Source organism: Hippopotamus amphibius, chromosome 5 (genome assembly GCF_030028045.1).
Source record: "Hippopotamus amphibius kiboko isolate mHipAmp2 chromosome 5, mHipAmp2.hap2, whole genome shotgun sequence".
NCBI classification, from domain to species: domain Eukaryota; kingdom Metazoa; phylum Chordata; class Mammalia; order Artiodactyla; family Hippopotamidae; genus Hippopotamus; species Hippopotamus amphibius.
In genome coordinates, this window is record NC_080190.1 from 6,668,923 (window position 1) to 6,695,481 (window position 26,559).

General features: G+C 48.6%; 3 protein-coding genes across 16 annotated transcripts in view; 2 read left to right on the forward strand and 1 right to left on the reverse strand.

Moving 5' to 3' along the window:
* Positions 1 to 8,726, forward strand: part of DHX32 (DEAH-box helicase 32 (putative)) — a 57,627-nt gene extending 48,901 nt beyond the window's left edge. For 6 of the 7 annotated variants that reach the window (XM_057734162.1, XM_057734158.1, XM_057734163.1 and 3 more), the window contains 5 exons: positions 2,900 to 3,091; positions 3,777 to 3,926; positions 5,596 to 5,783; positions 6,655 to 6,836; positions 8,188 to 8,726. In XM_057734162.1, the coding sequence (XP_057590145.1) occupies positions 2,900 to 3,091; positions 3,777 to 3,926; positions 5,596 to 5,783; positions 6,655 to 6,836; positions 8,188 to 8,359 (884 nt within the window). In that variant the 3' untranslated portion in view covers positions 8,360 to 8,726. The remainder of the gene's footprint in view (positions 1 to 2,899; positions 3,092 to 3,776; positions 3,927 to 5,595; positions 5,784 to 6,654; positions 6,837 to 8,187) is intronic. The other variant, XM_057734161.1, reaches the window with a different exon arrangement.
* BCCIP (BRCA2 and CDKN1A interacting protein) lies at positions 8,515 to 22,181 on the reverse strand. 2 transcript variants are annotated; one of them, XM_057734179.1, is made up of 7 exons: positions 22,035 to 22,181; positions 17,821 to 17,895; positions 17,016 to 17,096; positions 13,252 to 13,341; positions 11,786 to 11,973; positions 10,146 to 10,320; positions 8,515 to 8,960 (listed from the first exon to the last, which is right to left on the reverse strand). In XM_057734179.1, exons 1-7 carry the CDS (start codon positions 22,179 to 22,181, stop codon positions 8,790 to 8,792), a joined length of 927 nt encoding a protein of 308 aa, XP_057590162.1. In that variant the 3' UTR covers positions 8,515 to 8,789. The 2 variants fall into 2 exon arrangements, with proteins under 2 accessions (XP_057590162.1, XP_057590163.1); XM_057734180.1 differs by lacking the exon at positions 13,252 to 13,341.
* Positions 22,180 to 26,559, forward strand: part of UROS (uroporphyrinogen III synthase) — a 44,350-nt gene continuing 39,970 nt past the window's right edge. For 3 of the 7 annotated variants that reach the window (XR_009053648.1, XR_009053649.1, XM_057734178.1), the window contains exon 1: positions 22,180 to 22,418. Coding sequence is in view for 3 of the 7 variants with exons in the window: in XM_057734178.1 (XP_057590161.1) it covers positions 22,180 to 22,418 (239 nt within the window). In the remaining 4 variants the exon portion in view is untranslated. Of the gene's footprint in view, positions 22,419 to 22,490; positions 22,686 to 26,559 lie in introns of those variants that run through there. The other 4 variants (XM_057734175.1, XM_057734174.1, XM_057734173.1 and 1 more) reach the window with 4 other exon arrangements.

A 26,559-nucleotide genomic window follows, 5' to 3' on the forward strand; every position in this document is an offset into this window, starting at 1 on the left:
GGGAACAACCTATGATTCCTGCTATGGGACATCTGAAATTTTGGCAGACTTTTCAAGGCCATCGAAAGGTGCTATGTGAGGCCATCAGTTCTGGAGATGACACAGCAGTGCCTCGGACTCCTCATCAGACCTGCGCTCTTGCTTAGAATCAGCACTGAGTCAGTCCCTCCCTCCAGCTGGTGGACTTTTTAAAACCCTTGTTCCAGAGTTATGGCCTCTTCATGAGCAGCCTTTCTGCAGATGCTGTGGCAGGAAAATGCAGATTCAGTATGGGTGCCTGGCATTTGGGGTTCCATGGGGAATGGTCACCATAAAGAAATAGTGTGATAATAGCCCTTCAAGTGACTTAGCGTGCTGGCAGTGGGGGGCAGCATGTGGCCTTGCAGTGAGCTGTCCCACAGGGAGCACAGCTGCCGTTGGCAGTAGAGCTTAATAAAAATGGCATTTTGTCCATATTGAAATTGCCTTCAGAATAAAGCAGTGTGATTTTGCACGCTGTAAAGAAGAGGCTTTGCACTAAAACATTTGTATTCCATTTGTTAGCATTATTTACCACAGATTCCACTTAAATAGCACTGCCATAAAGAAGTACCGGAGGGAATTTTATGGGCCATACTGGGGAGATGTCTTCAAATGTAGAATGTAATCTTAGCAAATCCTATTCAGTTAGCTATTATTGTTCCTTCACCTGTGTAATCTGCATTCATTAACTTGTTCTTCCTAATATAATAAAACCCCAAGAACGTCCTCCCTCTTTCTGGTGTTAGGACCGGGAGCAGCATCACGAAGGTATGTCCGTGAGTAACCCTGTGTGCAGCGAGCTCTACTCCAGGACATAAAAACGAAGAGTAGGTGCCCTTTGGGGACAGAGGCTGGCTGTCAAGCCAGGTGCTTACAGGGATGGTTGCCAGAGATCCTGTAACTTACAGTGCAGCAGCTTTGCTGATTTATAGAAACTGGTTTCTAAACAGCTTTCAGTAATTAAGTTTGTGTACCCAGCCCCCTCCTGCTCTGTTTAATCTGAGATGTTATTTCTGCTGCTGCTTCTTGCACCTTTTCTGGCAGGTCAGCCGTTACTTTTGATTTCATGGCTCACTGATGGCACCTCGGACTTTTCTTCTAAATAGCCATCTGTTTACTTCCCGGGACTGTGACTTCTCAGGGTCTCAGCCTTGCCTCAGGGTCTCCAGATGAACAAGGAGTCCACCAGTGCTCCTGGCTAGCGCCTGGGAGGGGCCGAGGGCTCACAACCCAGGAATGGAATCCCCTGGGGGCCATGCTCTTCTCAGTTTTAAATCTTGATGAAGGAAATAAAAAACAGGGATGTTCAGCTTCTTTTCTACCAAGTGTGATGAAAGCCGCGCCCGAGTTCCCCAGCATACGCCTGGCTTCTCTGCAGGCTGCTCACGGCTCCTCAGCCCAGCCCGACACTTGCTTTCCCAGTAACTGATCTTTTGCTGGCAAGTCATGTGTCAGAGGTTGCGGCCACGCCCATTCTGCACTCTCTCCTCCAGCAAGAGGCCTGGAGATGTGAGGAGCTGCCTGCAGCACTGGGGGTCCTTCCTTAGCCCGCAGTGGGGTTTCTCCCAGTGTTCCCGTATCTCTTGATGGGAAGATGGGATTTTATCAAATCTGAATTTGGGACTGGCTTTTGAGTTACACAGCCTGAAATTTTGACAAATAGCTTAGTGGTCAAAGTTTGGCAGCAAATAAGTAAATTTGCACAGTTCGTTACCTTGAACGTCCAGCTGCAGGGAGGTTAAACTGCTTCTCAGGTCCCCACAGGCTCTGTCTCCCGCCTGCCGGGCACATGTTGGAAGTGAGACAAGTGAAGCCGTTCAGTAGCTCATAAATCCTCCAGGTTCTCAGGTAGACAATCCAGTAGCTTCATGCTAAGTGATTTGCTTTTTGTGAGGCCTGGTGAAAAACACACGTATTTATTTTAATCTGACTTTATTTTGCAAGGACAAGGAGAATACCTCACTTTAAACACTATACCGTTATTGATATTATGTAAACTTAAAAGGGAAATAAAGGGATGGAGAGAATTAGCCTTCAATCCTTATTTGTTCTTTCAACATCCTTGTCTACTATATGTCATCTCTGTGAGTTCTGGGTCAGTTTCAGTTGATTTGTTTTTCTCTTTATTATGGGATTATATTTTGCTGCTTTCCATGCCTCATCATTTTTATTGGATCCTAGACATTGTACACTTTATTGCGTTGGATACTGGATATTTTGTATTCCTATAAATATTCTTGAGCTTTGTCCTGGGATGCATAGTGATCCTTTCAGGTCTTGATTTTAGGACTAGTGAGATGGCACTGAAACAGTGCACATGTGGGTGTGGTTATTCCGTGTTTCCTCCCCAGAACCCCGTGAATCATGAGGCTTTGCAGCCTGGCTGGTGGGAACGGGCATAGATGCCATGTGAGCGCCAGGAGCTGACCCTCCATTCCTCTGGATGGTTCCTTCTCTGGCCCAGAGTGGTTTCTTCCACGGGTCCTGCTGAGTGAGTGAAGGGCTCTTGTAGCTCCTCGGAGTCCTCGCTGCAGAGCTCTGTCCTCTCAGGAGGTTTGACCTGCAGGCTCTGGCCCCCTTAGGCTCCCGAGACCCTCAGCACCATCTCTGTAATTCGGGAAGTCTGGCAGCTCGCCCTGGGTCCCTTCCCAACACCACAGCCTGGAAACTCTCAAGGCAGTGAGCTGGGCAGTCCTCGGGCTCGCCTCTTGAGGTGTCCCCCCTCAGGAATCACTGTCCTTCATTACCCGATGTTCTCTGTCTTGTTTCATATATTTTGTTCATTGTTTGGTTGTTTTGTGTGGGAGGGAAAATCCAGTAGCTGTTACTCCATCTTGGTTGTTTAAGACTTTCTAATTATTAATTTTGTCTTCCCTAGCGCCAGAAAGCTTGATGCAGGCTTTGGAAGACTTAGATTATCTGGCAGCACTGGACAATGATGGAAATCTTTCTGAATTTGGAATCATCATGTCAGAATTTCCTCTTGATCCACAACTGTCCAAGTCTATCTTAGCATCCTGTGAATTTGACTGTGTAGATGAAATGCTAACAATTGCTGCCATGGTAACAGGTATTGCCTAGATGGTTCTTTTGTATTGTGAGTCTGCAGCAGGTATAGATTTAAATGAGATCCATTTGAAATGATAATTAAATATTTTAATAGTTTAAAAAGGTAGAAAATTATAAGAATTATCTTAGTATGAAAAAATCTAAATAAAAACCCAGTGAATTTCTTAAATCAGACAGGTGAAAGCACCCTAAGTTTGCTTTTGCTGAAGTAATCGGTACAGATCAAGAAGAGCGTGTCACTAGAAGTATTCTTCCCCCACCCAACATAGGTGCGTGTTTTTATCTCCTGCCACCTCATTCATCTCGGTTTATAGATTTTAATTGATTCTTTTACTGGCGGAACAAACCAAAGGCTGTGCTGCATTAGAACCTGAGTTCTAACCCTGTCCCGGGACCGGGGCCGGGGCCTCTGAGGGGCTCAGGTCCCCCAGCCCCCACTGTAATATTTACAAGCAGGGTGTCAGCTGTGCTTAGCAGACCTGAGAAAAGATAACAAACAGAAACAAGGAGAAACATGATGACAGCTCACCCTAAACATCTCTGATTTCTAAGTAAACAAGGATAACATGTTATTCACAGAATAAGCCGGGAGCAGGGCTACAAACAGCAGTGAGGCCCCCACCCCCCCGCTTGTTGTGCTAAAGGAACATATTATTGATGACCTGATGACCTTTTGCCTCTTAAAGCTCCTAATTGCTTTTCGCATCTGCCCCGCGGAGTGGAGGAGGCCGCCTTGTCATGTTGGAAGACATTCTTACATCCTGAAGGAGATCACTTCACCCTCATCAACATTTACAAGGCCTACCAGGACACGGCCCTGAATGCCACCAGCGAGCGTAAGTGAATGCTCGGCCTTCTCAGAAATCACCTAATTCCACCTTCCCTTCCCCACACAAAGCTGAGTTGTTATTCGTGAAACACTCTTTCTCTCCAGGCCCCCGTGGTCACTTGCATGGGACGGGCTCCAGGCCCTCAGGCCCCCGCAGGGTCCTGCCGGGCAGTAGACCCATGCCTTCTGCTCCCCGAGGGCGGGCCTGCATCCCAGACCCCAGCACCCAGCCTTGCAGCCTTCAGAGCGCGCTCGCTGGGGACACAGGGAGGAGGGACGCAGAGACTAGCACAGCATGGCTGCTGCCCTCCCGGGTCCGGGGAGGAAGGAAAGGAACTGCCATCTCTAGGTGCCCACCGGTCAAGCTGTGCTGTGTGCTTTTCATAACGTGGCAGGTTCACTGCTGGGTGGAGAGAGAACATGGAGCACTCAAAACCAACCAACCAACGCCAGCTCCAGGGGACTGTGATGGGGAGGCTGAGGAGCTGAGGGAGGCTGGAGCCTGGTGGGGGGGGGTGCGTCCAGGGGAGGAGGATGGCCTGTGGAAAAGCTACGGCAGGAGTCCTGGGAATGTCTAAACCACAGTGGATGTGTTCCCGTTCCCTGTGACGAGGGAACGAAAACTCCTCCACGTGAAGCTCCGATGCTGGGCCTTAAAGACAGGAAGGGTCTCCAGGGGCAGACGGGGAAAGCAGTGAGGCCGTCACAGCCAGAGAGGAGCTCCCTTCCTACAGGGAGGGTCATTCTCACTTCTGTTCTCCACGATGCTGCTTTTACCTCCTTTGCTCCAACAGATGGTGTAAAAAGTAACGTGGGAACTATAACAGCAATCAGAGTGGCAGGTGTGTACAGAGCAGGCGGTTAGTTTTTCAAAGCTGAGAAGAAAAAGTTGTCAGTGGAGCCAGAAAGTACACCGGGAATCTGGCAGCATCTTTGGCACGCAAGCCGAATGGCTGTCATCACGTAACCACGTGCATGCTCTTGTGGCTCCATGTAGGCCTGGGCGAGTGGACAGGACAGGGTGGACGAAGGTCCGTAGCCCACTGTGCCAAGGCCATGTGCACTCCCAGGTCCAGGCAGAACTCTGGGTCCAGCTTAAGTGATCACAGACGGCAAGAAAGAATAACTTCACACTGATCCAGGGTACTGAATTTCAATACAAAATTTGCAGCTAGGGCAGGCGAGCTTCACTGTCACATCAAACCAGCCTGGTAGTAACCCTTTTCTTATAATTAAATGTGAGGTATTTTCATGGGTCAGAGGTATTCTTCTGTAAACTTTTTCCCTCCTAGTTTGATTAAATGTTGTGGCCACGTACATCCTTGCTGTATACACACTGGACAAAATGTTGATCTTAAGACAGTCTCTTCTGCCCCTTACGAGCCAGTTGAAAGGTGATGTACTTTTGGTCAGCGCTAGGAACCTGCACTTTCCAGTCGGTGGGGTCATGGACTCCCCCACAGCCACTGCAGCTCCTGCCAGCCAGCACCCTCTCCCTTCCTGGCAGTGCAGGGACAGCCACTTCTACGGCCAGCAGAGGTCCCTGTCCTTACTGCCTCCCTCCCACTCACTTGTGTGGTGACCTTGTTAGGAGGGGAGATGCAGAGGAGGTAGAGACAGAGCACCTTCCGGCCTGGGCTCTCAGTCCTGACAGCCTTTTGTTCGTTCCTTCCTAGACTGTGTTGAAAAGTGGTGTCACGATTACTTCCTCAACTGCTCTGCACTCAGGATGGCAGATGTTATCCGAGCTGAACTCTTAGAAATTATCAAGCGAATTGAGCTTCCCTACACAGAACCTGCTTTTGGCTCAAAGGAAAATACTCTGAACCTAAGGAAAGCTCTTCTGTCTGGTTACTTCATGCAGGTAGGAATGGATAAGGCCACCTGCAGTGTGGTCTCCACAAAATTTCACATATTCAGAACATCCTGTCAGAAATCTCCCACTTGGGATGATTATTTTATGGATAACTTTAAAATAAAACTAAAAACCCTTATGTTATTAAAGATTTGGTATTTAAATGTACTTCCCCTCAAGGGAATGGAGGGACTAAGCTAGAATGTTAACTCTGTCCAAAAGATCTTTTTCATCACAGAGGAAAGTTGTTACAACACTTTTTTTGGCTGAACGTCAGTTACAGTCCCTCATCTCACCTGTTTGCTCCCATTTACCTGGTGACGTAATGCCCAACAACAAGTAAAGGCAACACCCCAATGTTTCTTTCCCAGCGTGGAGGTTGACTAACGTAGTGCGTCTAAACTAATGCACGTTACAGAAATAAGTATGCACAGCTAAACTCTAAAGCAGTCTTAATGGAGAAAAAGGGTATTTTAGCAGGGATTTCTCCTCTGTATGAAAAAAGTAAGGTACCTACATCACAGGGTTATCAAGAGGACTAAATGAAGCCCTGGACATTTGCATGCGTGCGCAGTCCACAGTGTGGCAGGGAGCATGCTAGCTTTGTTTCTTGACCAAAACCTTCACCTTGGAAGCTGCACTGTTCTGGCACGCTGCCCTGAAATTGACACCACTCGTCGTCCTCATCACTGGCTCCAAGTTCTGAGCAAGACGTGTGTGTGTCTTATTTTCTGTATCTGAAAATAGAAAACATGGGTGGCAAATCTGTAGTTTTCACTATTCTGTATCAAGTATTTTGGAATTTTTAAAACAACATATTTTTGTGTATTGATCTCCATATTAATACAAAATCTTTTTTCTTTAAAACGCTGCCTTTCAGATTGCTCGGGACGTTGATGGGTCCGGTAACTACTTAATGCTGACGCACAAGCAGGTTGCACAGCTGCACCCCTTGTCCTGTTACTCTGTCAACAAGAAGATGCCGGAGTGGGTTCTCTTCCACAAATTCAGCATATCTGACAACAACTACATCAGAGTCGCCTCAGAAATCTCTCCTGAACTGTATGTTTAATGGAGAAAAAGGGGGTTTCTTTTGAATTCATACTTGAAGAGCAAATCACAAATTTGGTTTTCCTTACATTTTCAATATAAATTTACACTGCTACCAATCTAAATTTATGTTGAGAGTACCGTCTAAAGGCAGGTCTCTATCGATGACTAAGAAGTGTTCACGCCTCTGAGATTACAGCATAAAGAGAGAATACAGTATAGAACACAGAGCACAGCACGCCGCACCTGAAGAGGAACAGGGCTAGCAGGTGCAGACCCTGAGGGGGAATGAGCATAGCCACCTCGCAGAACAGCAGGGTCTTCCCTGGTGGCACAGTGCTTAAGAACCCACCTACCAATGCAGGGAATACGGGTCCAAGCCCTGGGCCAGGAAGATCCCACATGCCAGGGAGGAACTAAGCCCACGGCCGCAACTCCTGAGCCCTCATACCGCAACTACTGAAGCCTGTATGCCTAGAGCCCGTCCACAAGGGAAGCCACTGCCATGAGAAGCCCGCACACCGCAACAGAGTAGCCCCCACTTGCCGCAACTAAAGCCTGCACATACCAACAAAGACCCAACACAGCCAAGATGAAATAAATTTATAAAAAAGCAAACAAAAAAGAGATGAGCCACTGAGACTGGAGCAAGTGGCGAAGGGCAGGGGTGGAGGCGAGGTTGAAGACAGGCAGGAAGCAGAGGTGTAGGCTTATGGGCCACGTTATGAGTTTGGAATTGATCCTAAGTGCAGTACAGAGCAATTGGAGAGTTTCAAGCAAGGGTAACTTCTTCTCTGTAGATTTTAAACATCCCTCTGGCTGAGTGGGCTGTAGGGACAGCAGTGAGAATGGAGACCAGTCTCAAGCTGCTGCAGATGCTGGACCCACTGTGAAGGTACCACTACCACTTGGGCAGTGTGATGTTCTAGGCAGGAGCCACAAGTAACTGCAGGTGTGCCCAGCTTCAGGTGTGTCCAGCTTCAGCAGCGGGATATGGTGTGCTATTCGTTAGTAAGAGACGAAAGATACTCCCCCCTCTCTTACGCACCCAGAGTTCTCCCAAGCACCTCATCTGATCTGTCACAAAACTGTGATGGGCCTTGGGGAAGTACCAGTTTCCCCCAGTGGTGAGTGGGGGCTGTCACTTATGCTGTGTGGCACAGAGGACCCAACTTATCCTAGAAATGCAACTGAATTGGTTCCATGAAAACCACAGAAAGCATTCATTCTACAAAGGCAGACGAAGCCACTGCCTAGATTTTGAACAAATCAGAATTCTACAAGCAGGTTCTCCAGACCTGGGAAGTACCTACCCAGTCACATTTGGTACCTCTCACTAATAATAATTTTCTGTTTTACACAGGTTTATGCAGTTGGCACCACAATACTACTTCAGTAATCTGCCTCCTAGTGAAAGCAAGGATATTCTACAGCAAGTGATGGATCATCTATCACCCATCTCAACAGTGAAAAAGGAACAGAAAATGTGTGAGAAGTGCCCTGAAACTACTGAACAAAGATGCACTATACAGTGACTCTCAAGAAGCTTCTACACAAAACCTGATGTGCAATAAATATCCCAAAGGCAGCCTGAGGCTGGTCCACTGGCGTGATGTGCAGACTCGACGGTGAAGCTGGATGTCATACCCTACACAGGATAGGCCTGAAAAGAATAACACTTTGTATATTATTTAAAAACTAAAAATAGAAGTTTTTATTGAGTTCTTTAAATTACTGCTCCATGTTTTTCTTCTTATTGGAAAAGTTTTTAATCAACTGTTCTTAATTTGACCAAAAATTTAAAAAGCAGATATTTTGTAAATATGTCACAGACACGGGTGACAGAACCCTGCTTTTTGTAGAGGACCTTAATCTGAATAAAGTCATGAGTTTTTCAGTAAACCTCCACAGAGTCTTCTGGTAATTTTACAAAAAACAAGCCCAGCATTGTCCCTGGGAAATGGGTTAGACAGACAGATGTTCTTTCAGTTTCTCCATGATTTCATTCATTTTGTCGCCTGGAATTAAGATCACAGTTCGCAGGGGCTTCATCGGTACATCATCAAAGGACCATCGGCCTCCCAGACACATGTCGCTCTCCTCCTGCACTGAGTAGCTGAACTTCAGGATTGCCTTCTAAACCAAAGAACCATACATGTAAAATTCAGACAAGCGAAAGGTAAAACTCATTTAACTGATAAAAAGTACTGCTTGGCATATGTAGTAAGACTGACAGCTAAAGGTAGCAAAACACAGAATCAAATAAGCTCAAATGGGACAGTCAGGCAGACGTTTTAAACACTCACCAAATAGATTTCTAGCCTACGTGAGGACTATGGGTAGAAGTGTCCCATTTCTAAGAGGTGAACAGGCAGCTAAGTAATACTACTACTACCCACCTATATACTGCTTATAATTCTGAAGTCACTCCTATTCATAATCTCATTTGATTCTCAAAATAATCTTGTGATACACAAGTGAAATTAAGACTCATAAAATTTGGCAATTAATGAGAAGCATCTTTAAGCAGCTGGTCTTACCCACTGTCCGAGCTGCTTCCTTGGCACCAAGCTGTTGTGTGAAGACAAGTAAGTCTGCATAACTAGCGCATCTTATAACACCCATACATATGTCCCTGACACGGTCCACCTGAAGTGCTGAGGCACACAGTTTTAAAATTTTAATTTTCACTTATTCACTTCCTGGAAAATAAGGGCAGAGCTGAATGTATAGTGCTTTGGTCTTTAGTGGATGCCTTAAAATAAATATCACCCAATCCAGGAAAAATATGTCCTCCTCGGAGACTTATTTAACATTTTTGAGAGGAAGGCAGCATGAGAAAGTATATGCTCTGGTATTTGGTTGTCTGTCATGGCACAAGCTTTGATAGGGAGAAAGTGCTAGAAATCCCACCAGCGGAACAGCCTCGAGGACTAAGGGCACAGGGTAGCACATGAGCCTGGGAGAGCAAGCAGGGTCCAGCTGGGGCATCTTCCACACCAACCAGACAGTGGCTCCAAGCTCCCTCGGACTCAGCATCCCCATCTGTGCACCCGGGCTAATGCCAACCTCCCAGGGCAGTCTGAGAATACAGATCTCACGGTGAGCATGCTGTAAGTGCCCGATCTCCATCGGGTGGTCGATGATCACCCATGCCCACTCCCAGTGTTACTAGCTCCTAGCTGCCAGGGATACGGAGGGTTAAAAACAGAATGGCCACACTGGCAGGACTCTGACATAAATGGGAGAGCAGTAAGTCCTGACTAGTCAAGAAAATCCTTATCTACATCTAAACAGAGAGATGGAACAGGACAGTCTCACCTCATAGAAAAATTCTTCTTCTGCATTTGCAAACATTAACTCATCTTTCTTTTTGCTGCTCCATTTCTTTTTGGAGTTGCTTTTTCCTGCCTCCACAAACGTCTTGCTAATCAGAAGGTAGAAGTAACACTTCCCGCATGGCTTGTTCGTCTTGTGTGCCTCTGCTAGTTCTTTCCTACAAGGCAAACACACACACACCCCCACACACGGTTTGGCTGCTGGCTAAGGCAAGATCCACCAACAGACCAGAGCACAGAGAAAACCACTGAGGCCTCTTCACTGGGTTCTGCTGTGACACAGGCTTAAAGGAAAGATGTTAGATCTGGACGCTTCTAAAGCAATGAGCTTTATGTGGCCAGGTGCAAATCTGACGGACTGTGGCAGTGCCTTTTATAATTAATGGTACACTGACTCTCAGATTATGTCTGAGTTGTGGATACACAGCAGCTAACAGATGAGTCTCAAGTTCACACAACATCACTGCTCTGTTAAAAATACCTAAGCATCTGGATTTTTTAAAACAACAAACATTTAACTGAAGCACACGAAAGCACAGGGCCATGACCAGTGCCATCAGAGCACGTGACCACCGCAGTCTCCAAACACCGGCATCTGGGACTCATCTCTGACGACCTGCAGGAACAGCCAGACACGTGCCCTGAACTACCACAGTCAATGAGAGAACAATGAGGCCTTTACTTCTTTCCTTCCTTTCTTTAGATCCTACATAACCCTGTGCATCTGCCTAAACAGAAACGTAAAGAAACTCAGAGCAACACACTGCAGCTTTCTCCAACAGAGGATCAGGAGAAAGCAGACAACCCTCCCCGGAAACCAAATAAACGTGCTCCGGCTGATCAGGAAAAAAGACAACGCAAAACAAAAAGCACTTAGGCACCAGAAGTACAACAGGAGTATCAGCTGAGGGGTGGGGGCAAGGGAAAATGAGAGTAAAACCAAAAAGCAATGAATCTGTAAAGGGAAAATGGGAAAGTAAAGGTTTTCAGACTATAGTTACATTTGCACCAACTATTTCCAAGGAAATCACAAAGAAGTGCCATGACCTCTGAGAAATACTATTCTATAAAGCCTGGGGGCCTGCCTGTAATCTCATCCTCCTCCATTTCAAAGCACAGGCAATATCAATTCTTAGCCCTTCTTACATTTAAATGTTCTTGTAAACCTAAAACTCCTGCATTAAAAAACAAAATGACAAACCCTGAGAAGCCAGAGATGCAGTCTCAGGACCAGGGGTGCATCAGCCATAAAGCTTCCCAGTGGGACCGAGGAGTTGTACTGTTTGCTACTGCTGTAATTACTCAACATTGTGTGTTACAGAAATCCATCTGTGAGGAGGGTGGAAAACTTCAGTCAAGTGGGGTAAAAAATCTGTGTGAAACTCAACTGTTTTTATACCATGTAAATCTTTATGATTATTAAGACTATTGTCAAGATATTCCTAAGTCACTAAAACTCCTCAAAAAAGCCACTTATGAGTAATGCATGCATCTCACAGGTACTCCCACATGTGCTTAAACCAGGGGCAGAACCCTCTATACCAACATATTCCATCTACATCACATCTGTGAGTCCACTTGGGACAAAACGACGGTTCACAGGCATTTTCCGAAGTGTCTTACTGAAGCTGCTGGTGCATGGGCAGTGCAATCTGCGGAGGAACGTTAATGAATCTTTCACTCAGCAGAAAGCCCACAGGCCTGGTGGTGTCATTGAAAAGCTTGTCCAGCTGTTCAACCATGCTCTTTTCACAGTTCTTCTCGCAGAGGCGCAGAACCAACTCTTTAATTTGTTCAGCACACGGGGTACCCTAGAAAGTAAAGAGAAAGCTCGCTTTTTATTACAGGCCATCACTTACAGGAGAAAACTCCAAAATGAGAGCTATCACTTTTTATCTTACAGGTAAGGGCAGTGTTCTGCCAAAACCTTTACAACCTTCTATGTCATCAGTGTTGACTGCTTAAGTATTTCTCTAAAGTAACTACACCTGGCTATTTACCATCCCGTTGTCAGCGGTGGAGAAGGGTATACTAACACTCAGACATCCTGGGATAGACATTCTAGTCCATCCCACAAAGACAGATGGAAGTAACTGGAAAGTTCACTTAAAAATTACAATAAAGGCGAGGGAGGGAGGGAATACAGGGATATGTGTATAAAAGATGATTGAACTTGGTGTACCCCCAAAAAATAATAAATAAAATTATTAAAAAATATATATATCATCTTGAATTCATTTAACAACAACAAAAAAATTATAATAAAGGACTTCCTAGGTGGCGCAGTGGGTAAGAATCCACCTGCCAAGGCAGGGGACACGGGTTTGATCCCTGCCCCAGGAAGATACCACATGCCGCGGAGCAACTAAGCCCGTGCACCACAACTATTGACCCTGAGCTCTAGAGCCTGTGAGCCACAACTGTTGAGCCCATGTGCTGCAACTACTGAAGCCCATGTGCCTAAAGCCCATGCTCTGCAACGAGAGGCCACCGCAAAACGAGAAGTCCGCGCACCACAACAAAGAGTAGCCCCTGCTCGCTGCAACTAGAGAAAGCCCGTGTGCAGCAATGAAGACCCAACACAGCCAATAAAATAATAAACTTTTTAAAAAAATTACGATAAAGTACAGCCTGCATCTTATTCTAAGCAGGGGAAGCTGCTGGTTTTTCATTAGAACTCATCAATGAGTCAATAAAAAGAAATGAATGAACATACAAATAAATGTCAGTAAGTGTCCTCAACTTCAGGAAGCAACAAAGACTCAGAATCAAAGAAAACAGCTGCAGGGACGGCAAAACAGCTCCTGTGTCAATACCAACATCAGGACACGCCTTCCTGAAAAACCAGGTGACAATCTTCTACACCACAGGCAGTGAACGACTGTAACTGGGTACAGCTTATTCAAAGGAAAACAAAAAAGCCTTCATACTGAAAAAAGGATTACAAGAAGATTTCACAAAAGCACACATATTTATAGTTAATATCACTGTCTGATATAAAAGACACTTTCATCATGCATTAAATAAAATTAACTCCTTAGGGTTTGGCCTAAGGAATAACCACTCTAATGCCACCCAGTGAAACCAACCTTTCTTTCAGTTAAATTTAAAAGACTTATGAAACCAAAAATCTCATCTTCATCCACATCAGAATCGCTGTCTTCTGAAACGTCCGTTTGCTATTTTAAAAAGAAAAAAAAATTAAGTTTATATTTGGTTGGAAAGAAGTGCAATACCAAGTCTTAGAATCTAGACCTCATTTATCTTTGCACTTTTCAGACGATAACTTTGTTTTACTGTCGTTACCTTAGAAAAGCATCGTGGACTAAAATCACATCACTTCACCTCCCTTGATCCTGTCCTCTTCTTACATTCTGGATGACCTCTTTCTGCTCTAAACTTCCTTATACTAGACTCTTAAGACATTTTCCTCAAGGTACTACAAATCCCGAACAGGTGAGACCTCATGAAGGAAAGAAACGGTTTTAGTCTGTTTCTTAAGCGACCTGGCAGGAGCCAGCCCGGGCTTCTTCCTCTGTGGACCCACAACACTGTCTCCCCCGAAACCCATGCCCAGAGCACTGGCCACTGCTGACCACCGCTGAGGGTGAACCATGCCTCAGTGCACGTGGGCAGAGGGAAGAAAAGGAGGGCAAGAGAGGCAACGAGTTGCTGAGAAAGCAGAACGAAGAGGGAGCCGCCTGGCTCCAGGTGAGCCGCCTGGCTGGGCTCCACGCAGCGCGTGGCCCGCATTCTCCTCCCCCGCTGCTGGTCTGCTCGTCCGAGTGGTAACGCCTCTCGCAGCAGCCCTGGCCCCCAGCGTGGAGCCTGGCACAGGCTACAGCCTTAGGGAACATGTGCTGAATGGATGAAATACAATGAGGCTGCTGCTCTTCCCCTGAAGGACAGCAGGGATCCATGCGGCCCCGTCTGTCCCCGAGCGCGTCCTTCGGGAGGGGGCACCAAACCCGCGGCTCCGCCGGGTACCGTCGGCAGTGCCAGGCGCCCCCAGCGGCCGGGGCCGCAGGGCGGGAACAGAGCGCGAGTGGAAGCTGCCTCAGGGGCGGAGGTCAAAGCAGACAGAGCTGCGGGGGGACCTGGGCTCCCTGAGGAGGGCGAGGGAGGACGTGGCTCTGGGTCTCAGCGGGCAGCGCCCCCGGGGGCCCCAGGCAAAGGGGCGGCCAGGCTCTACAGCCAAATGTTTCTATGGAAGCCGGTGGGAAAAGAACACGGAAGGCAGGGGTGGCTCAGGCAAGGCCTCAGAGGTCTGCTCACTGAAAGCACGACGCGCCCAGATGAGAGACGCCTCGAGCTCAACAAAACAGGAGGCTGCAGAAGCAGAAGACGAGAAGGCAGCTCAGGAGAGACGAACAGGTCCAGGGTGAGAGGACCAAGGGCACGTCTGCTCCTGGAGGCGAGGGGGAAGGGGTACAGAACGGTGAGCTGTGTAAACCCGCCCTGTCTCCCCAGAGCAACACAGCTTCCGTCCCCCAGACGCTGTGGCAAAGCCCATGTGGTACCGACAGACAGAGGCTGGGGGGTGAAGGCACCCTCAGCGTGAAGCCCTGAGAAACCCCCCCCACTCACCCGGCTGGGAAGCAGCGAGCACCCCCTTCCCCTCCTCAACAGGCGCCAGGCATCCAGGCAGTGGCGCTGGCTCCGCAGGGCTGGTCACCCCATCCGTCTTGTCCACCACCACCCGCCCCCCCCCGCCTGACCCGAGTCCCGCCTCCTCCCAGCCCACCCCGACCTCTCCTGGGCCCCTTTGCTCAACACGATTCTTCTTGGCCCCTGAGTTCTGAGCAACCGGCTGCATAACACCCAGGCCCTGAGTCCCCAGCCTCGCACGTGCCGTCCGCAGAAGCCCCTTCCCTCCATGACCCTTGGAAAAGCCTTCTCTAGGAGAGTCCAAACCCCCCAGTTACACGGGCTCCGGAGAAAGCTCTGGCAGCCCGTCCTAGGAACAGGAAGTCTCACTGCTGGGACACCTCGGGTGACTCCGTGGAAGCCATAATTGTAATTCAGACTTGCGTCATTATGCAATTAAAGGAGGAATCCCCCACTAGAGAATAAGCTTTTTCAAAAACAAAAGTGCCTGCTTCTCATCGGTACCCATCAAGTCTCAGGACACAGATCAGCCAGAGCTCACGAGTGTCTGGTGATGGAGCAGGCGGCCTGCTTCCCCCCACGGAGCTAGTCAGAGGGCGCTACCAAGGAGCCACCCACCCTCTCCCTCCTGACACCGTGTGCCAGAGGTTCCGAATGTTGGCAGCAGGTCTGAAAAGCGCCCGTTGTGTTTAGTGACAAAGACGATGGTGATCCCATCAGTTTCAGGACGTCAGGAGAGTGCTGGAGGTAAAATCCAGATTAAGGTGTTTAGGAGGAGAGGAGGTGGAAACCGAATGCAGACTATTTTTCGAGAATTTTGGCTTTGAAAACAAAGTGAGATGGCTGAAGGTGAGGTCGTTCGAGTGGAACCTTAGACTGCGGTGGAGTTGTTTTGCTTTTTTACAATAAGCTCGACGACAGATGCTGGGAATAGGAAAAAGACTTGGATGGGGACAGCTATGCATACAGAGCACAAGCCCTGTGCCAGACACTGTTCTATGCATCTGATTTCGTTCACCCCCATCTACGAAGCAGGCACCGTCCTCATCGTCAGAGGTGCTCGCGGAGACAGGTGAAGGTCACGGTGGCCGACGGCATTTTCCACGAATGGCCACAACGATATCTCCTATCCCACATTCTCATCTGACAAAGTGACCCAGACACTCTTCCCACTCTGTGCGCCCTCCCCTTGAACCTGCATAGACCTTCATGTCTGCCGAGCAAGCGAGTGGTGGAAACAGGCCGGTACCCTGTGGCGCTCTGCACGTCCACCTGGCTCTCCTGGGCAGGGAGGCCCACACTAGAGGGACGGAGGCCCCGGAGGCCCAGGGCTCCAGTGGAGAGCCGGCACTGCTTGCCGGCCATGGGAGGGAGCCATCTTGCAAGAAAACCCTCCAGCCCCCATGGAGTCTCTCCAGCTAACGTGACTGGAGCAAATGTGAGCTGTCCTCACTGAGCTCTGTCCAAAGTGCAGATTCACAAGTCAAACAGATGACTGCTTCTGCCCTAAAACACTAGGCTGCAGGGCAGTGTGTCAGGCAGCAAAGGGAACAGAGAGCCCGCAGAGGACGCAAAGAGGCGGGCTTTGTCCCAGTCCTGCTCCCTCCTCCAAACGCACTCCCTGCCCTGCGTGACCACGCGCGGCTTTCTCGTCCCCTCCCCATAGCTCCTCAGTCTCCTCGGCAGGCTCTGCCACTCGGCTCACTCACCCAAGTGACGCTGCTATGACCAGAGTCTGTCCCTGCTCTCCCTGGGCAACCTCAGCCGCTGCCACGGCTGCAGTCTGGGAAGTCTGGTTCCCTGCTGAAAACGGCCCAGTCTCCAGCCGCTGCTCACTACCCCACGTGCACGTGTCACAGGCACATCAAACACAAGATGTACAAACCCACACTCCCGTTCCCCTCCTCGCCCGGCTGCCCCTCCTAACCTGGTCCTCCTCCGGGCCTGCTATCGTGGTTCTCCAGCCAGACACTAGGGCGTCACCCCGACTCCTCTTCCCCTCACCCTCAGAGCCAATCACTCGTTAAGCCCCGTCGTATTTCACTTCCCCAACATCTTCTGAATCAGCCCCCTTCTCCCCACTACCACTACCCGGATCACTGCATCTAATAAGCCTGCATTGCTGAGATGGCCTTCTACCCAGGAATACTTTCCAATTTGAGTTTCTGGCCTGCTTGCTCTAAATTAGGAGGAACTTAGGATAAAGAACTAATTTAACCAGAATAAACACAACTGTCCTGCTTACCTTAATCACACTCCCAATATGGTTCTGTTCAATTAAGAGATGTGTTAGTTCTGCAGTGTTCACAGGAGCTTTCAGGAAAAGCTAAGAGGAGAAAAAACATTAAAGTTAAAACCAAAGCTTGCTCTCTACTTAAACTTCTAATTTGCATATTCAAATAAAAATAATGAAATTTCAATGACTTGACCAGGAAGATGGCTCAAAAAAGCAATCCCAAGAGGAAAGAAAAAGCCAAAGAGAATCAAAGGAGCCAAGGCACAGAACTCTGAGACAAGGCCGTCGGTGGTAATATAGGAGGTGTTGGGGACGGGAGAGGAGGGGAGGAAAGAGAGGGGAGGAGGGCTGACATAAGGCCAAGCAATGTGGTGACTAGGACACTGGAGGCTCTAAAGGGTAACGAACCAAAGCCACCTTATGAGGGGTAAGCAGCGAGCCTGCTGCCTGTGGCACCAGACGGTGCTGTGGCGACAGGGCTGGCAGGTGAGAACTCCTCTAACCCCACAAAGTTTGGAGAAGAATCAGAGAAAAACAGAATAATAGCTCAAGTAATTAAAAGATGAAAGGGAAGGTATTTTAGAACAAGGGATACTTAAATATGTTAACCAATCAAAGGAAGGGGTCTGGGAGCAGAGGCTCAAGTCGGGGAGGGAGCCCAGATAAGAAGAAAGCAATTCTTCCCTCCAGGCGAGTACAGAGGGTAGGAATGGGAATTCTAAAATAGAAAAAACGGAATCTGACAGATCTTACACTGAACGGCCTGGAATTTCTAAGAAGAGCAAATTTATGTGTAATGAATAAAAGACGATACCTGCTGCAGTAATTTCTTAATCCCGTCATAATCGTTGTCTGAGATAGAATAAGCTTCAAATTCAATATTCACTTCCTGTAAACGACACATAAAACAGGCCGTCATCCGTAACTCACAAAGATAATTCAGGCATTATTTTCCACTTTGAGCATTTTTCTCCCTGCCCTGCCCCACCCCATTCTTTTTGGCTCTATCTCCGTCTGCAGAACGTGTCAGAAAAAGCACAAGAAGAAGAAAATGTTACCAAAAGAACCAGAACCGTCTACGCTTCAAAATAAGCAAACGTTGCCAAGACTGCCATCTGCACAGATGACAAAGCACCTTCACACCGTCTCCTCTTTTGAAACAACAGCGTGAAAAGAACAAAGCACTCAGAGTGACCTAGTTCTAATGTTGAGAAAGTTTGTTCTGGATAAAGCAAAGGAGAAATTATTATTTACCTGACTGCGGTAAGAGTGAGCAAAGAACAAAATCACTTCAAAAGTCCCTGGCGTTGCCTAGAGCTTGATTCAACCCACGGGTACGAGGCCTCACTTCATTCACCAGGCAAATATTTACTGAGTACCCTCTGTGCCAAGCACTGTGCCAGGCACGCAAGATGAAAAGGTGAGCAAAGCAGGCATGAATGACCAGGCCCTCACGGAGCTTCCGGTCTAGGTGGGAATACAGGCATTACGGAAACAGCCATAAAATAAATATAAACTTACGACTATGCATGCTGTAAGACACAGGTGAATGGTGCTGTAATGGCTTAAGAAACAGGAGGCTGGAAATTCAGGAAAGGCTTCCCTGAGAGAAGTGACACTTGGGCTGGGAAGTGAGGACTAGTAAAGAGAGTTCCTGACACAGGGAACAGCACATACTAAGGCCCTGAGGCAGGAGGAAATATGGTGAGTACAGGTAACTAAAGGAAGTGTGTGCAGCTAGGCGCCCTCATCTATTTCTGTAAGACAACTATAACAACAGACTCCAAGAGGCAATGCCTCTAAAATAGTCCATAAATAAAGGATTACTTCACTCCAAAAACAAACCCTTAAAGGCTTTTAAGTACCAAATAAGCCCAGTCCTTGGGGATCCTAAATCATACATTTAGTATTACTATTATTGCTGGAGGGTAAATTCTTACAAGCAGAATTACTGAATCAGAGAATTTACATATTTTAAGTTTTGATGTCACCAAACTGCCCCCCCCAAAAGTCTGCATCAATTTATAGTCCCACTGACTTCCCTAACGGTCTAGTGGTTAAGACTCCATGCTTCCACTGCAAGGGGCGAGGGTTCAATCCCTTGTGGGGGAACTAAGATCCCGCGAGCTGTGTGGTGGGACAAAAAAAAAAGAAAAAAATTTATAGTCCCACCAACAGTATATGTAAGTGCCTATTTTCTTACACTATCTTCAGTGACGCTTACTACACAAATTTCCGATCACTGCAGTCTGATAGAGTATCCGGGTTAACACAAGAAGCACTGATTTCTATAACCCAAAGTTAGCAAAACAGCCAGTTAAAGTTCTAAATAAAAAACAATGAGACATTCAAGGCAAGGCGCCAAAGAGTTGCTTTGCGAGGGAAAGCTCTCTTCCACGGAAAACTCATCACACGCCCAACGCAACAACCTCAGCCCTAATCCTGCACCCACGCTTCCCACCTCATGTTTATCTGACTTTATTCTCCCATCGCTCTCTTCCCTGTTCTGATCCCGCCACATCAGCTGTCTCTCTGTCCAATAACCATTAGGACTTTGGATTTTCTTACATGTGAAACGGGAAGCTGTTGGAGCGGTCAGAGCAGGGAAGTAGATGAACCAGTTTGCAAGGCAGAAATAAAGACACAGATGTAGAGAACAACTGTATGGACACCAAGGGGGGAAAAGGAGGGTGGTGGGATGAATTGGGAGACTGGGGTTGACATATACACACTAATATGTATAAAATAGATAACTAATGAAAAAGTTATTTAAAAAAAAACGGAAGTAACAGATCTATTTTTCTTTTTCTTTTTTTTTTTGGCCACGCTGCATGGCGTGTGGGATTTTAGTTCCCTGGCCAGGGATCGAACTCGTGCCCCCTGCAATGGAAGTGTGCAGAGTCTTAACCAATGGACCACCAGGGAAGTCCCCAGACCTACATTTTTAAAAGATCTCTCTGCTATGGGTGGAGGAGAGATTGTAAAGGAACAAGAATGGGAAAAGGCATGCCAGTTAAAAGTTACTATAGAAGTCCAGGCAAGACATGGTGGAAGGGTGGACTATGACCACTGCAGAATCACTGATGAGAAATGTCTGGATACGGAAGGTAAAGCCAACAGGATTTACTGATGAAGGATGAGGAAAAGAAGGAATTAAATTTAACTTTCAGGTTTTGGATTTGAGCAGCTGGTGAATTTGGGGACCAAATATGTAAGCAGATACATTAGAGGGTCCCTGGAGAAAAAGAATAAGAAAAGACTTTCTTGACATAAGAGAAGCCATTTTCGGCCTAAGCCATTTTGTGATCTCAGCCTGGCCACAAAGCTTGCCCCTGAACAGGTCTCAATAATTAATGATCTTAAGGATACAGAGGAATGCAGAAACAGAGAAAAGGCAGTCAAACCATAGTGCAGTGATAAAGCAGAGTTCTAGTGCCTCCTCAGAGGTTATACATAGTAATATCTAAGTTCTGCAGGAACTAAGGCCCCTACCCAGGTAGAGGATGGAATAATGTTGACCCTCCTGATTTCAATCAACTAAAGCTGGGACTCCGTCCACCTATGCCCCAATTTTATGCTGAATTCTCTGCTCAAGCCCCTTCATGAATATACATGTATCCGTAACTTAAAACTTCCCCAGTTTAGCTGTTCAGGGAGATACGGCTTTGAGAAAGATCCCCCGTGTTCTCCTTACTTGCTGCAAGTAATACATTCTTCCTTCTCCAGATCTTCTCTTGGTTGTGTCTATTGGCTCGACCCCCACCAAGAGGCAAAGCCGGTTTTCAGAAATAGCAAAGATTATGAGCAGGGGCATAAATTATCAATTCTGCTTTGGAGGTGTTAAGTTTGGGGTACCTATTTGACATTCTGGGGTCCTAAGGACCATTCAGTCCTAATTACTCATTCAACAAATATTAAGTACCTCTAATGCCAGGCTCTATGGTAGGACCCAGTTCTAGGAGAACATATCACCAGGACTTAGTTTGAGGGAAAGAAAAGACAGCTTAGTTGAGATCTGAACAAGGAAGGGAAACACTGCAGGAAAAAAACAGCGTGTAGAGCGGAGCAGGAGGCTGGCCTTCGAGAAATGGGAAGGGGGCCGCCGTGAGGGAGACAGGACCGCGGACCCAGCGGGGTGGCTGTGCGGGAGGGCACAGGATGAACTCGGGGCCCCCCCGGAGGCTCAGAAGGATTTGGGGCTTTAGCCTAAGAACTAACGAAAGTCCCCGAGGAGGGTGCTGTTGGGGCAATGCGGAGGGCCCACCCGGCCGGGGCAGGACTTTTTATTCATTTTTTAACTTTTTTAAATATTTTTTTACATACACATCTTTATTGGAGTATAACTGCTTTACAGTGTTGTGTTCGTTTCTGCTGCACGACGAAAGAAACCAACTATGTGTATGCATATATGCCCATCATCCCCTCCCCCTTGAGCCTCCCTCCCACCCTCGCCATCCCACCCCTCCAGGTCGTCACCAAACACCGAGCTGATCTCCCTGTGCTCTGCAGCAGCTTCCCACTAGCAACCTATTTTACACTCAGTGGTGTGTATACGTCAGTGCCACTCTCTCTCTACGTGCCAGCTTCCCCTCCGCCCAGGGTCCTCAAGTCCGTGCTCGACGTCTGCGCCTCTGCTCCCGCATCTCTGTTGCCCCGCCGCGGGGTGCATCAGCACCACTGTCCCAGACTGCGCACACCTGCGTCGGCACAAGGCACCTGTTTTCCTCTCTCCGGCTTACTTCGCTCTGCATGGCCCGCTCTGGGTCCATCCCCCTCACCACAAATACCTCCGCTTCGTTCCTTGTCCTGGCGGACCTTCCACTGCGTGTATGCGCGGGGCGGGACTCCCGAAAACAGTTTCCCGCGGCCGCGGCGCGGAAGAGACGGAAGCGGAACGGGAGCGAGAGCCCGGTCCCCGCCAGCGTCCCGGGACGCCCCTCGGGGCGGGGAAGCGGAGCCCCCGGCAGCGCACGCGGCCCTGGCTGCCGGGAAGCTTCTTCCCAGACAGGGCTCGCGCGTGCGCCTCACCTCGTCTACGACCTCGTCGTCTTCGTCCTCTTCTTCGTCGCTGTCCTCCTCGTCGTCGTCCTCATCCTCGACTCCGTCGTCCTCTTCCTCCCAGCGCGGAACCGGGGCCGCACCGCCCACCGCGCGCCGCTTGGGCCTGGACGCCATGCCGCCGGCCTCCCTGCGCCTGCGCGGCCTCACGTCCACGCCCCCGCCCTTCCGGACCCCCCCATACAAGCCGGGGGTGGGGTGCTGGGAGGTCACGAAGAACCTCGGCGCGGGGTCGGCGTCGGCCCCACGGCCCCTGGTGGATTCCACAGCCGGGATGCCTCAGCGTCACGTCCAATCCGGCGTCCTGTCTCGGCCTTGTCTTCCTCTGTCCATCCATCCTCCCGCCTCTCCAAGGTTCTCTCTCCCCTTCGCGCAGTGGTTCGACCCATCTCCGCTCGGTCGCGGGGGCCTGGGTGTCGGTGCGCATGCGCGAGTTCCAGCTGCGCGTGGCGCGGCTCCAAGACCCCCGGCGCGGGCGCGGGCGCGGTACGTGCGGCCCGGCGTGGGCCGTCGCCATGGCAGCGCCGGCCACGTGGTGAGGGGGCCGCCTACCCAGCGGTCGCGGTCGCGAGATTCCGCTCCCGACCGGGCGCCTGCCGAGCGCCTCCCTGGCCCGGCGAGGTAGGTGTCGCCGCTCTCGGTTCCGAGGGAGACTCGGAGTTCCGCGGACGCGCAGCGGCCCGCCTGTGGCACGGCCGGCGCGTGAAGCGTCGGGAGCGGAACCCGGAGGCCGCCGCTGGCCTGCGTGCTGGGCCGTGGTCCGCGGGCCGTGTTCGGCCCCGAGGGGGATGTGGCCCCGAGGGGGGAGTGCGGATGCCCGCACGCCTGGCTCAGGCCCGACGCGGCGGGCGTCCCCCAGCGCTGTCGGTGGCACAGACCTGTCAGTGACACATGGCACCGATCCTGATGCCCGCCCCAAGCCCCCTCCCCCCCCCCCCAAGCGCACTTCTTGACCTGAAGATTTCTTTAAAATCAGGGATCAAGCTTACATGCTTCAGGGCCAGTAGGGATTTCTAAATTTGACCTGAGCCTGTTTTGAGAGAACAGAGTGCCGGGGACGACGGCAAACTAGACAGCGGGTACCGGGCAGCTGCTGCCAGTTGTGGCCGAGCGGAAATGCCGCCCAGTGTTGTCAGTTTTCCCATTTCACGAGAACCGGGAGCTCTGGATTTTTACCAAAAAATCTTGGTTTGTAAAACTTGAGTCAAATAAAATTCATCTGCAGGCCAGGTTTATCCCACAGACGGCCAGTTTGCAGCCTGCTTTAAAGAATACTATTTGGAAAGAAACTGATAAGTTAGAGAAGACATCAGCTTTCTGAGAGTGAGATCTGTGGCTTTCCTTTTTTTTCTCTGTGCAATGAGGAGAGTAGGTTGGATGCGTGTGATTGCAAAAATGGAATGAGCTGCACCTTAGTTGTGAGATTGGACATTGCTGGAGAAGTTTAAGCAGACGTGTGGTAACCTCTCTCAGTGATCTTTCCGCAGCAGGAGATGGAAGCAGGATATCTTAAGGGTCCTCACAGCCACAGTCCCCATGATTGAGTTCTGTGCGTCCTGTCCGTCCTAACAGTCTAGTCTACCAGGCCGCAACATGGATTATAATATGTGTAAACATCAGGGCTTCATATATGACGGCATAGCTTAAAATGGCTCCTTTGGGTACTACAGCAATGTAAAAGTATCTTCCAATAATGTAGGAGAGAGGAAACTGGAAGGAAAAACCTGTGAAAGGCTAAGATTAGAAAAAGACTCAGGCACCGTGTTAGCCTATCAGTAGAGTTGCACTGAAACATCATAGGTAATTTTTTACCTATTTCTTTATACTTTTTTGTGGTAAAATATGCATAACATAAAATTTACCGTTTTAAGCAAGTGTCCGGTTCAAGGACATTAAGTACATCCACATTTTTATGCAATCATCACCACCATCCATCTCTAGAAATGTTTCATCTTGCAAAACAAAACTCTGTACCAATTAAACACGAACTCTGCAATCTCTTCTCCCCCAGGCGCTGAAAACCACTACTTTCTGTCTCTATGAATTTGCCTATTCTAGGACTTCATCTAAGTGGAATCATACAGTATTTATCCTTTTGTGGCTGGCTTGTTTCACTTAGCATAATGTCTTCAGGCTTCATCTTTGCCATCACATGTGTCAGAATTCCCTTCCTTTTTAAGGCTGAGTAACGTTCCGTTGTATGTACTTTTGTTGTTACCTATTTATCCAGGGATGGACACGGGTTGCTTCCACCTTTTAGCAACTGTAAGTGCTGCTATGAACATGGGTGTACAAATATCTGTTCAAGTCCCTGCTTTTAATTTTGGGGGTTATATACTCAGAAGTGAAATTGTTGGATCATATAGGAATTCTGTTTTTAATTTTTTGAGGAACTATACTTTTTTGCATTTTGCAAATTTTCCACAGGAAGCATGTATTGCTTTAATATGAGAAGGGGGGGAAAGCCTTACTTTGTGCTACGGATTGGTCTCCAGTGGTGAACTCACCGTCAGAGTGGGACTGAGTAGCAAATGTGAATAAAAGGACTACTGTGGTTTTGGCATTCAGGAAAGTATGGTACTGATCCCAGCGAACTTCACTCAGAGACTAGATTGCTGACCATCTGGCTTCATCTCCACCTTCAGCTCAGAATTTATCTTAAAGGAGCAGAGAGGTGGTAGCAAGTGCTTGGGAGAATGGGCATGGGCTCCAGACGTGGATTAAATTTCACCTCTGCCACTTGTGTGTTGTGTGACCTTGAACCTGTTACCCAGCCTTCAGAGCTTTGGTTTCCTCTTCTGTAAAAAAGGAATACTAATACCTTTCTTGCTGGTTTAAATGAAAATTAAGATCTTGCATGTAAAATGCTCTGGTAAATTACACAGAGTAAGTGCTGGATGAAAGGGTGGCTGCTGTTATTGCTGATCTCAGAGCAGCAGGACACAGTTAAAAAGTGTGGGTTTGAGGTGTGGCTCTTTCTTACCAGCAAAGAGGCCTTAATCAAGTCACTTCCCTGTCTCCTTAAGGAAAAGTGACCATTCCCCCTGCTCCAAAAATTGCTGAGTAAATCTAAAGTGTTGTTTTCCCACAATGCAAACGAATATTTACTGAGCATCTACTACAGGGAAGAAAGTCCCTCAGAAAAGCCAGTGGGAGACTCCCCTGGCAGTCCAGTGGTTAAGACTCTGCGCTTCCAATGCAGGGGACACAGGTTTGATTCCTGGTCTGGGAACTAAGATCCTACATGGTGCAGGCCCCCCCCCCCCAATAAATTTTAAAAACCAAAAAAGAAAAAAAAGCCAGTGGTTCAGAGGACCCAGTCCATTTCATAAATGCAGGAATTGAGACCAAGAAGAACAGCCCCTCTGGCACAAGCTTCTTCCATCCCACCAGGCCTCTTGCCAAAGTCCAGAGTGGGTCACATACAGTCCTCCTTGTCTAAAAGCCTGAGAATACCCCAGTGTCTCCTTCTGTTCCCAGCTTCCTCCTGTTGTTGCAATGCAGATAACAGTTGACACCTGAAAAAAAGAACCCCCCCCCTCAAAAAGAACAACAAAAAAACGTACAACATGAGAGTTGTGGGTTAAGTTTCATTTGGGGCTTCCTGAGGACTGTAGCCCGGGAGACAGCCTCTCAGCTCGGAGGAGCTGCTCAGAAGCTGTGGGGGGAGGTCAGCATACATGTGATTCTGGTGAAGGGGGCACGTGCAGGGAAGCACACATCGTGGTAGAAGGTTGCTGCCAGTCACAGGAGCAGAGGTCTCTGTTAAGGATTTCAGTGCTTTCCTAGGTTTGAGAAGATGCAAGAAATTGGGTTCATAAAATTTTCTCCTGAAAATATATTTGAAGGCCTGTTCTGCCACATTTTTCCAGAGTTCAGCTTCGTTCCTGATCTCTGCCCTGAACTCTTTTCAGGGTGTGTCAAAGGTCTGCAACTGCGGTGGCTGGTAACTTAATTCTTGTAGAGGCAGAGGGCAGATGACGACACTCTTCACAGGACATTCCGCACAGGAGTTTCTTACAGCAGAGAGCTTTCAACTTGGTCGCAGAAGCGCAGGGAGAAGGAATTCCTGTGCTGTGTTTCCACCACACTTGTAGCTTCAGTCTGGATGAGGCTGTATTCGTTTCCCAGAGCTGCCCTATCACAGTATCACAACCTAGATGGTGTAAACAGCAGAAATGTATTGTCTCACCGTTCCGGGGGCTCAGGTTCTAAGATCAAGGCGTCAGCAGGGTGGGTTCCTTCTGAGGCCGTGCGGAGACTCTGCTCCAGGCCCCTCTCCCCGCCGCCAGTGGGTTTGCTGGCACATCTTTGATGTTCCTCGGCTTGTAGATGCATCACCCCCACCTCTACCTTCATCTTCACATGGTGTGTTCCCTGTGTGTGTCTGTGTGGGCAGGTTTCCCTTTCTCATAAGGACGCTGGTCATAAAGGATTAGGGCTCACCCTGATGACCTCATTTTAACTTGACTGCATCTGCAAAGACCCTGTTTCC

Bases quoted from the DNA above. Each gene is read 5' to 3' on its own strand.
- BCCIP (XM_057734179.1), bottom strand. From the start codon at position 22,181: ATGGCGTCCAGGCCCAAGCGGCGCGCGGTGGGCGGTGCGGCCCCGGTT. The intron at 17,896-22,034 runs GTGAGGCGCACG...TGTCGTTTACAG, and splicing joins ACGACGAGGTCGTAGACGAG to GAAGTGAATATTGAATTTGA. The intron at 13,342-17,015 runs GTAAGCAGGACA...TTTTTAAAATAG, and splicing joins ATATTGGGAGTGTGATTAAG to CAAACGGACGTTTCAGAAGA.